The sequence below is a fragment of the Misgurnus anguillicaudatus genome, chromosome 8 (genome assembly GCF_027580225.2).
Source record: "Misgurnus anguillicaudatus chromosome 8, ASM2758022v2, whole genome shotgun sequence".
NCBI classification, from domain to species: Eukaryota; Metazoa; Chordata; class Actinopteri; order Cypriniformes; family Cobitidae; genus Misgurnus; species Misgurnus anguillicaudatus.
Genome location: NC_073344.2, coordinates 28005001 through 28017211, shown reverse-complemented (window position 1 = coordinate 28017211; position 12211 = coordinate 28005001). Strand labels below are relative to the sequence as shown.

Genomic DNA, 12211 nt, shown 5'->3' with positions numbered 1-12211 from the left:
TGGCTTTATAGTCCAAGGTCACTTGTAGTAATAAATCTAGCTCATCGTTCATCTAAATGAAACTGCTAGATGCTTTTGCCGTCTTGATCGTTTGTATTTATCGGTCTGTAGAAGAATGCGTATGTGCACATGCGTGGAGTGTTTCTTTACAAGGTAACATCGCCATCTACTGGCCTGGCGCATGTAATACAGTGGATTTTGTTGTCTTTGTATATGTTTTGTTTTTGTTTTATTCATTCAGTTCAGTTATTATTTACTCAACCATCTTTCCTGTGTCTATAACGATTGACATTTCGGTCTCGTTTCAACCTGGCAGAATAATTTGTTCAGCAGCCGTTCAGGTGAAGTTGAAGGTAAAAGCTTAGAACGGTGTGAAAGATCTTAAGCGGCTACAATTACCCCATCAATGAGTTTTTATCTTCTGCGGCTGAAGTCTATGAGATTTTCTTTTAGCTGCGGTTTTAATGGCTCTCTCAGTTTGTGAATGTAAAAATGTGAAGACCATTCACTTCACCGGAGCAGCAGTGAGAAGAGTAAACATATAGCCACAGGCTGCTATTATCACTCCAAACAGATGGGAAAAACAACCTCGATTTGCCAAAAATGGGATGAAGAGATGATGTTGTGCAATAGTTGTGCAACATTAGAAAATGTTATGCTTTTGGACGCTTCTGCCTTTATTATTGTTATAGCGCCCCCTAGAGAGACAGATTAGGGTGTTATAACTGTTATATTTGTGTTATGTCCTGAGATTTTACTATTTTACTTTTAATATTGTGTTTGCAGGATATTAGTTTTCCAAAAATTCCAACGGCAGTCCCTAATCACCTGTTCTAATATTTCCTTTACAGAAAAGAGTTAGTATTTTCTTTTTCAAACCATTTGAATGTTTTCCCAAGAAATGGAAAAGCAGATCAGCTGTAGATTTGAGCACATTGGGATTCAGATGTTTAATATTAGTGTGCTGCTTTCAATTCTTTCAGCATCTGATAAAAACTCATGCACCTGTTTTTCTGTTTATTAATCTTGTTTTGTGTTTTCTGTCCTGTTTTTGTGTGCAGGAGTGTGCCGGCGAGCCTCTCTTTATGCTCTATTGTGCTATAAAACAACAAATGGAAAAAGGGCCAATAGACTCGATCACCGGCGAGGCGCGGTACTCCCTAAGCGAAGACAAACTCATCCGACAGCAGATCGACTATAAAACTCTGGTCAGTTCAACTCACAAAACTGACACACAACACACAATCTTAAAGGGACAGTTCACCCAACATGAAAATGATGTCATAATTTTTCAAGTTGTTACAGATCTGTATAAATGTCTTTGTTCTGCTGAACACAATGGGAGATATTTTGAGCAAGGTTTGTAAAAAACAAATTGCTTTGCATAGTATTTGTTTTTCCTGCTATAGAAGTCAATGCTCCTGTTTTATGATTGATTACAAATATCTTTATTTGTGCTCTGCAGAACAAAGACATTCATACAGGTTTGTAATAACCTGAGGGTGACTAAATAATAAGATCATTTTTGGGTGAACTATGAGTAACACCAAAACATGAGTAAAACCTAACAAAAATTCAGTATGATCAGATCATTTATGTATATTTTTTTTGTTTTACAGACGCTGCATTGTGTGAATCCAGAGAATGACAACGCCCCTGAGGTCACTGTTAAATGTCTGAACTGTGACACCATCACACAGGTTAAAGAGAAGATACTGGACGCTGTGTTTAAAGGCACACCGTACTCACAACGACCCAAACTTGGAGACATGGACCTTGGTATGAGATAACAAATAAAAAAAATAAACGCATAACAATTATAGTCGTGCGCAGTTTTGGGGGTAATGCATAACAAGTAACGTGCATTACGTAATAATATTACTTTTCTGAGGTAACGAGTAAAGTAATGCATTACTTTATAAATGTACACATTCTTATTTGAGTTACTTTTTTAAAAAAGTAATGCGAGTTAAAACATGTACTGAATTAAACTGAACGTAGTCCAAACGGGAACGGTTGACATTTTTGTGATGAAATATGCCAAACCCTAACACCTGCAAGGCCTGAAAGAGATCAAGGCTCAGCCAAGAAAAGTAATGCAAAAGTAACTTAAGTAACTTAAAAAAATCAGGTCCTTATTCAGATTTTCGCTAATGACAGTAAAAACAAAGATGAGTCAAGTTGAAGAGTGATGTCGGAGCTGATGGTGTAGTGGGCAGCGCTCTGACATGTGGTGCATTGGCACTTTTGGCGACCCGAATTCGATTCACGGCTCGTGGTTATTTGCTAATCCCATACCCTCTCTCCTCCGTGTACTTTCCTGTCCTCTCCTCTATCACTGTTTAAATAAAGGCAACAATGACCAAAAAATAGACCTAAACAAAAAAAGTTGAGGAGTGATAAACTCGAGCAGCCACAAAAGTAGGTTTCTTCTTCTTTGGTGGGTTTACTGGCCAAGCGCCTACTTCCTTGGCTGTTGCAGTGCTACTGTAGGTTACACATGTGGATACTGCCTACTAGCGGTCTTGCATGTCTAATTGCACGTTGACGATGCAGAAGTATTTATGAAAACCAGATGCGTAGCCTAGGACGTCGAGGCTACAGCGTAGGACATAATTAGCCCTTAAAGGGACACTCCACTTGCTAATGCTAATGTTCCAGCTCCCCTAGAGTTAAATATTTGCTTTTTACCATTTTGGAATCCATTCAGCTGATCTCCGGGTTTGGCGCTAGCTCTTTTAGCTTAGCTTAGCATAATCCATTGAATTTGATTGAACCATTAGCATCGCGCTCAAAAATAACCAATGAGTTTCGATATTTTCCCTATTTAAAACTTGATTCTTCTGTAGTTACATTGTGTAATAAGAACAACAGAAAATTAAAAGTTGCGATTTTCTATAAAAGTTGATATTTCAACTATACTCTCATTCTGGCGTAATAATCAAGGACTTTGCTGGCGTAACATGGCTGCAGCAGGCGCAATGATATTACGTAGCGCCCGAAAATACTCCCCTGATATTGAAAGTTACCAAGGGGACTATTTTCGGGCGCTGCATAATATATCATAACTTTTAATTTTACGTCAGTCTTATTACACGATGTAACAACAGAAGAGTCAAGTTTTAAATTAAAAAAAATATTGAAACTCTTTGGTCATTTTTAGCATGATGCTAATTATCTAATCAGATTCAATGGATTATGCTAAGCTATGCTAAAAGTGGTACCACCAGACCCGGAGGTCGGCTGAATGGATTCCAGGGCAGTGAAAATCAAGTGTTTGACTCTGGGGAGCTGGAAAATTAGCATTTTTTTTTTTTTTTTTAAGTGAAGTGTCCCTTTAAGGTGATCATGCTGGTACGTGGTCACATTGTGAGATAAAGACAGGTTGATCTACCACAAAGATATTGACCTGACCAACTGCTGGTCCAGATGATTAGTCATAAAGTATACCAGTAACCAGCTATCATCAGGGTTTCTACATGATCAGTCAGAAACGGTCCAGATCCTCAGGAGGCTGATGTTTTGTTTCTCCCCTCAGAATGGAGGCAGGGTCGCATGGCTCGAATTATTCTCCAGGACGAAGATGTGACCACCAAAATCGACAACGACTGGAAGCGTCTCAACACGCTGGCACACTATCAGGTACTGCGGTAACACAGCATCTTTCTGCCAGGTTACTATAGCGATACCTCTACACCCCGCTGCCCGGTAACCATGACAACCCTGCAACATGTTACTCGCATTTTAACACCTAGAATGCGGCAGGTAACCGTGGCAACACCTCACAAAGCATAACTGCAGGTCAGCACAGATAGAGACGTTTGAGATTTATGGACGATAGGCGATATAATGAGTTTGTTTTGGTTTAAGGGGAAACGTTCACGGAAAAGTCTACAACCGGATGTTTTCGCAATGGCGAGGAAATATTTTATATTTGTTTTTAAATGTAGCCCCTTGTTTAGACGATTCAAAAAAATGCATATTGATATGCTCAGTGTGCATTCCTATTGGTCAGTTATCATCTGAGTGTCATTAAGTGTAAATAGGAGTATTAGACACTGACATTGTCTCTCTGTCTCTGTTGTCTAGGTAACGGATGGGTCAGTGATCGCATTGGTCCCCAAGCAAAACTCCGCCTACAACATTTCCAACTCCTCAACGTTCACCAAATCCCTCAGCAGATACGGTGAGCTCTCTCTCTCTCTCTCTCTCTCTCTCTCTCTCTCTCTGTCTATGTCTCTCTCTCTCCGTGTCTCGCCCCTGGCACATGACAGTAAAGTCTGCAGTCATCCACAGGGTCCTGTCAGCGTGTGTCGTGTGTTTGTGCTGTAATAATCTGCTTCTCAGTGTGAGTACATCAGCATGCGTCTGCACACCGGAGCGACTCGCGCAGATGAACAGAAAATGATGGATGTGAGATCCAGAGTCTCTATGAACGAGAAAAGAAACCGTTTTGAGTCTCCGGCCAATTTCGATTTCCATTACTCGCTGACAGACGTTTTCCATCTTTTCGCGATTAACACTGAATATTTATTTCCTGTAGTGTTTGAAAAGAACGTGTGACTATTAATTTTGCTCTCACGGTTCACATTTCTCTTGTGTTGTGTGTGTGTCACTTCATTTCTTTATGTCTGTTTCTTTATTACAATGTATCTGTGTCACACACGCTCATAGATGAAATGAATTGAGACAACGAATCGCTCCATATTGCTAGAACTGTATAAAAGAAAAAAACTCCTTAAAGGATTAGTCCATTTTCTTAAAATAAATCCAGATAATTTACTCACCACCATGTCGTCCAGGGTGTTGATGTCTTTCTTTGTTCGGTCGAGAAGAAGTTGTGTTTTTTGAGGAGGTCATTACAGTATTTTTCTCATTTTGGTGGACCCCAACACTTAACAGTTTTAATGCAGTTTAAAATTGCATTTCTTAATTTTTTTAAGAAAATGGACTAATCCTTTAACAGCCAATCATCTTTTCATAAAGACGTTATTTTTTACAATAAAATAATGACGTCTCATACTCCACAGAGAGCATGCTCAGAACCGCAAGCAGTCCAGACAGCCTTCGCTCTCGGACGCCCATGATAACTCCAGATCTGGAGAGCGGAACCAAACTCTGGCATCTGGTGAAGAACCACGACCACGCAGATCAAAGGGAGGGAGATCGCGGCAGCAAAATGGTGTCTGAGATCTACCTGACTCGCCTGCTCGCTACCAAGGTAAGAAGATGACCCGCCTGTGTTAAGTCAAAACTAGCGAACTATAGCTTACTTAATATCAGCTGAATACTAAACTAAACAACTGTGATGCTACTGTACTGATGAATCAGTATATCTCTTATTTTACTGTAGTACTCAAAACAGGAGTGTTAAAATCTGTTGCTGATATTCACACACACACTTGAACTTCTGTAATTGGCTCATGTAGGATTTTGGTAGCTGATGTTGTTAGACACTTTGTGTTGACCTTTGTATGTGAATGATAGTCACTCATTAACATTTAGCAGCTGTCTCTCTCTCGTTCAGAGTCGCGTCTTAATTAGGCCGATGACCTTTGCTTATTGAGCGGTTTGGGAAAAACTAGGTCTTAATCCGTCTTGTGTTCTCATCTCTATCCGACGGTACACGGATATCTTCTTTAACCTCAAGAAACACTAATGCACATCCCAACAGCTCCACTGTACTTGTGAGAAAAGTAAACACTTTGTGAGATACAGTGTATGGCTACAACTACAGATTATTTTATAATCGATTAATCGGTTATTTTGTAATCGATTAATCGACAGATTATTTTTTGATTAATTGACTAATCGGATAAAAAATGAAATATTTTTCTTTAATTAGATGTTTCACTTATTAAGGCACTAAATGAAGGCATTCACATGTAGAAGTGTGCCTTTAAAAGTGCAAAAAAAAACTGGTTGGTTGTGCATCACTTCCTTATAACCAAAAATGGCCAAAGAGGTGAAAAGTGGGTGGAGTTGAGGTGCTTGGTGCTGAAAAAATGCCTGAAAACTCCAGAAAAAAACCAAATATATAAATATGCTGTGACTTGTGCCACAGACAGATAATAGGATGTAAAGTTCATGCATGAGTGTTTTGTGTATTTTTATCTCCGTGTTTTCTTATCTTTATTCAGGGTACATTGCAGAAGTTTGTAGATGATCTGTTCGAAACCATCTTCAGCACGGCTCACCGCGGCAGCGCTCTTCCTCTCGCCATCAAATACATGTTTGACTTCTTAGACGAGCAGGCGGACATGCACATGATATCCGACCCTGACGTCAGACACACGTGGAAGAGCAACTGGTGAGTGTTTTTACTGAAGACACAAAACGAATCTTCTGTTTCTGGTCCTTCACCGTGTTTCTCTGTCTCTCGCTCGTCCAGTTTGCCGCTGAGGTTCTGGGTGAACGTGATCAAGAACCCTCAGTTTGTGTTTGACATCCATAAGAACAGCATCACAGACGCCTGTCTGTCCGTGGTGGCTCAGACCTTCATGGATTCCTGTTCGACATCAGAACACAAACTGGGCAAAGATTCACCGTCCAACAAGCTGCTATATGCTAAAGACATCCCAAACTACAAGAATTGGGTAGAGAGGTGAGATTGAAATTTTTACAATCAGCTGTTATTGAACTTCTTTTGGACCATAAGTCGAAACTTATTGGATAAAACGTCTACAATTTGTGAAGTTTGTAAAAAACAGTGGTGAAAGCAATGCTTTGAATCTTTTGTGATGTAAGAAACTTAGTATAAGTAGGGGATGCACTGATACAACATTTCTGTGCCGATACCAATATTCAAGTACCGTACTTTCCAGACTATAAGCCACACCCGTGTATAAGCCGCATCATTCAAAAATGCATCATTAAGATGAAATAACATATATAAGTCACAGTGGACTATACATTGTGTTTATTTAGAAAATAATTTCACAAAATCCAAGCCGAAGAACAGACATTTAATCTGGAAAGACATTCAACCAAACAATAGCAGGCAGAACAGCAGGCTGAATAGATATCTGTACATTAAAAGTAATATTATCAGTTATTTAAAGGATAAGCCATAACATACAGAACTTACCTGGAAGGTTGAATAGTCTAAATTAACCGAACAAGCCAACTAGCGTGAAGTTCGCATACTCGTCATTCCACATTACTGAATCCATGCACCTGACTATAAGACGCAGCACCAGCCAAGTTATGAAAAAACCTGCGGCTTATAGACCGAAAAATACGGTACTTGAAATTACATCTACCAATACCGGCAGATACCGATAGACACCGATACCAGTAGATACTGATATATACCAATAGATGCTAATACAAGTAAGATGCATATACATACTGATACCAGTACAAAGGTTCGGATAGATGTAGGTAGGTACCGATATCGATACATGTAGATAGATACTGATTACAGTAGATAGATACTGATGGATACCAATAGATACAGGTAGGCCCTGACACAGATAGATACCGAAATACTGACACAACGAGATACCGATAGGTATCAGTACCAGTAGATACTTATAGATACCGATACCAGTTGATAGAAATTGATGGGTACAAATAGGCACAGACAGGTATCGATACCGATATACTGAATCGGCAGTACAACTAGATACCAAATTACGGATACCGATAGATATCAATACCAATAGATACAGGTAGATACCGATACTGATAGATACCAAATTACAGATTGTGATACCAAAAAATACGGGCAGAAACTGAATTACCGATACCAGTAGATACCGTAGATAGATATCAATATATGTAAATACCTATAGATACCGATACCAATAAATACCAACACTAGTAAATACCGATAGATGCATGCAGATACCAATACCTTTAGATACCGATAGATATCGACATCAATAGATAACAGGTAGATGTCGATAAATACAAATTACCGATACATACCAGTAGATACCAATAGTTTTGCTTTTTACTTTTTGTTTCAAATGTTGTAAGTGCAGAGTGTACAAACTACAATTCTGTTGTCATGTTACCCATTTCAAAATTATCACACTTTATGACTTTTGTTTGCCAGAATATAATCTGCCCTCATCATCATCATCTGTTTATAAACAATCAGCCGATGTCCAATAGTGGGGAGAATTGCTTTTATCTGCCGATAGCGATTATAAGCCGATATATCGGTGCATCCATAATAATAAGCTTTGTAGTTTCTGCATCCAGTTTAAGGATGTTGTGATTGTGTACTGTCTCTCTTTCTCTGACTGATCTATGTGTTGTGCAGGTATTACGCAGATATCTCCCGCATGTCTGCGATCAGTGATCAGGATATGAGCGCGTATCTCGCCGAACAGTCTCGACTGCATTTAAATCAATTCAACAGTATGAGCGCCCTACACGAGATCTTCTCCTACATCACCAAATACAAGGACGAGGTGAGCACGCTCACAAATACAACCTGACGTGTCGTTATCACATTTACACGTTCATTCATTTATTCATTGATGTGTTTGTGTTTGTGTAGATCCTGTCGGCTCTGGAGCGAGATGAGCAGTCCCGCAGACAGAGACTCAGATCTAAACTGGAGCAGGTGATCGACACCATGGCTCTGTCCAGCTGATCACACAAAACACACACTGCGCAGCGGACCGCTGAAACACAAACACACACGTGCTCGTCTCTGTGTATACGTGTGTGTGTGTGTGTGTGTTTAAAAAGGACAAAACCACAAATTTGTGAATGTATGTGGTGTAGATTTGGTTTGTTTATAATGATTATCGGGAGTGATGTCGAGTGTGCTGGATGTTTTACACAACTCTGATGGACGGACAGACGGACACTTTTTTTGCTGTTCTGAAGAGACATTGAGGACGTATCAGACCTCTGATGATGAAGTCATGTGACCGTGTCACGAGCCAATGATCATGAGGAATCAAAAGACACTCGAATTATGATTGTGTGTTTGCGATTATTTGTTATTATTATTATTATTTTGTACAAATGTATCAACTTTCCATCTTCTCACTTGTGTTACAGCTGAATTTGCACATTTTACAGAAACGAAGATAAACGGCTTCCATCGCGTTCACGTGAGGCGCAGTCACGCGTCTCTCATCATTTAATTGCCATAGTGTTGAAGAAGTTGAATTTTATATTGAAGAAAAGGACAAAAAGAAGGAACAAAATATGAATAAAAGCTTGTCCTGTGCCATGTTTTATTTCAATGTTGTTTAATGAGAACGTGTTGAAGTGGTGTTGTGGATTTAAAATGCAATGAGATGAAAATTGAGAAGAAACTTGCTAAAGACTTCAAGTGTTTAAGAATGAAAATGCCATCAGGTGTCACGTACTGTAAAAGTTTACCGTTCATCCTCAATCTGCAGCGTTGGGTCACTAAATCCACCCAGAAACGTGTGCTTGCATTTCAACAAGAGAAATTATTCATATTTTGCTTAAAGAAAATGATGCATATTTTTAAGGTGGAACTAAATTCTTATTACTGTAATGAGAAAAAAATCATGATTGAGATTGTGTTTGTGTAGCATTTGATATACTGGCGTTTTGCCTATTGTGTTACATGGTGATACATTACAGCACTAAGAATCGAATGAGAATTACTGAAAGTGAAACTCGGACAAAAATGAGAAATTGTAAACAAAATAATGCAATAAAGCATTGACTATTTATAGAAATGGGATTGACAAACAATTCTGGGCCAGATCTGCACCGGAGCTACTGACTTTGGCGCGGTTCCGGTATGGATCTGGCCTGAAGTCATCTGCTGTCTGCAGTGTAAATTCAGTAAACACTTAATAAATCATTTTAATAATAAGTTGCAGATATAAAGGTGAGGTTTTGTTAAGAGAGGTGAAAGATGAAATCAAGAGCAGAGAGAGACGTGTAGTTGTCACAGCTCCTGCTGATCTCTGAACAGTTAAACAGTCTTTTTAGTCTAACAAGATCAAATCCACACATGGTGTGAAGGTCACTTATGAAGACATACAACTCATATACAGTCACATCTGAAGTTATACTGTATGTGCTCATGTATAGCTCAGTGAATTGTGCTAACGGCGCAAACGGTCATGGGTTCGAACCCAGGAAACATATGCTGATAAAACTGTACACCTTGTAATGCAATGCAAGTCACTTTGGATAAAATCGCCTGCCAAATACATAAATATGATTATATAGTTTTCTATTTGATTACACACTCTCATTTTCTTTATGCAAAATATAATCTTGTGAAATGTGAGCCGGATGACTTTTCGTGAGGTTGTTCTCTTTATTATTGTCTGCAGGTTGATCGGATACTGAGACTGATGTGAGATAAATGAACAGAGAGTTTCATGAGTCAGGGTTTCTCTTGTGTATCAAGATCTCATTCATCACAGCTGATCTGAGAACAGAAAAGAGTTTCTGTGGTTAACATCAGCTCTCATTGTTTGCCTGGAATAAACCGTGAGCTGTGATCGGTTTCTAAAGCTGTGTAGATTTGATGTGTTTGTTTTCTCCTGAAGCTGAGAGCTGTCGCTCACAAACAAATGCATTTGTAATAATGGATCAATAACAAACAATAATGTCTCACAAACAGGTATGAAAGATGATCGTTGATACTTTCAGCAGGTTTTCCTCTAGTTTCTCTGTGTCGTTCTTCCATGTTGTTCACTTCCAGAAAAGTGCAGTTTCTCAGACAAGATACAGTTTGTAGGACAGATGCAGGTTAAACTTTATAAGCGGTATAATGTGACATCATCTGCTTTTAATTTACTTGAAACCAATCTGCTTTCATTTGTTTCAAATATGATGTAAAACAACCCAGACGACTCTGGACCGGATCCGCACCGGAGCTGATGACATCGGCGTGGATCTGGCCTGGAGTCATGATACAGTTTTACTAACGTTTGTTTTTAAATGCATTAATATGACAACACATTGGTTCCTGTATTACACACACACAGTTGATCTTGACACGTCCTGAGATTGTTGTAATATTGATGTGTTTACTCCGTGTAATTGTGGTTTAACCTCGAATGGGTCAGGTTTAAGTTAACTTGCTTTAAACATTTATCAAACATCTCAGGATCTTCTCATTCTTTGGGCTTTGGCCAGTCATTACCAGAGAAGTGTTTGAGGAAGATCAGCCACGAACAGATGAATGTTGGGTGCAGCGTTTATACCCATTCTTCATCAAATGTAAAAACAGGATTGTGTTTTAATAGATTTATATTTGATGTCGATGTGTAAACTGAAACTGGTGCTGTGGTTGCTCTTGAGTTGGAAACGTGTGCTCCCCCCTCATTTTTAATGGACTTTGAAGTTTAAAGAAATGTGACGGATACAAACTCTCAGATCTTTCCTCATTCAACCTTTGCTTTGGATTTCTATTCAATTTCTGATAAAATAATGAAGTAGCTTCAATCCGCAATAAGGTCAAGATGAGACACTTCATCTTTTTCACAGACTTTTTGTCATAAGCCGGCTGGTGTCTATACATTGTGTATATATTGATTGTTGTGTTATTTTGCAGATTTGTAAATATGCATTAATGAAAGATTAAACTTTTTTGCTAAAACATCTCTGGTTATTTTCTTTTTATACTGTATCCCTGTATGTACTTTTTATGCTTACAAGTATGTTTGTTGGCATAACAATATATCTGACAAACGCTTTTCTTCATCTAGAACCGACGTTACCAGTTGACCAATAACAACATGATATTCTGCATGCGTTATAAGATCGTTGTAAAATGATATGTGGTTGCTTTATGTTTTGTTTCATTTCAACACTGTTGACAGTAGGCTACTGTAAATAAGATTTACAGTACTAAACTGTATTTCTTAACGCTACTGTAAATGTGTAATACAGTGTGCTACTGTAAAAACCCAGGTTTACAGCATACAACTGTATACTATACTACTATTCTTTTCATTTTTTAATACATTTATTTCTTCTATATTTAAATTAGCTATAATTTTTAGAAAACCTACAGATACTGCTAACATTTAATCCAAAGTCTTTATTTAAAACAATACAAATACTTTAAGTTGTGTAAAGGTTACATTTAAAACGTTTTAAATCATTTGCAGTAATACATTTTAAAGAACACAAATTATAAACATACATACGTATAACACTGATTACAGGTTTAGTTAATCCAAAAATTGTAATTTTATAATTGAAACACAATGATTTTCTTTGACCTTTAACATAAAATGCTGAA

General features: G+C 38.3%; 1 protein-coding gene across 1 annotated transcript in view; it reads left to right on the top strand.

The window, feature by feature from the left end:
* Nucleotides 1–9206, top strand: part of plxna1b (plexin A1b) — a 120675-nt gene extending 111469 nt beyond the window's left edge. The window contains exons 24-32 of the mRNA XM_073870649.1: nt 1062–1208; nt 1620–1779; nt 3539–3642; nt 4090–4186; nt 5031–5221; nt 6141–6310; nt 6392–6604; nt 8273–8423; nt 8513–9206. Of these exons, the coding sequence (XP_073726750.1) occupies nt 1062–1208; nt 1620–1779; nt 3539–3642; nt 4090–4186; nt 5031–5221; nt 6141–6310; nt 6392–6604; nt 8273–8423; nt 8513–8608 (1329 nt within the window). The 3' untranslated portion in view covers nt 8609–9206. The remainder of the gene's footprint in view (nt 1–1061; nt 1209–1619; nt 1780–3538; nt 3643–4089; nt 4187–5030; nt 5222–6140; nt 6311–6391; nt 6605–8272; nt 8424–8512) is intronic.
* Nucleotides 9207–12211: the final 3005 nt, after the last annotated feature.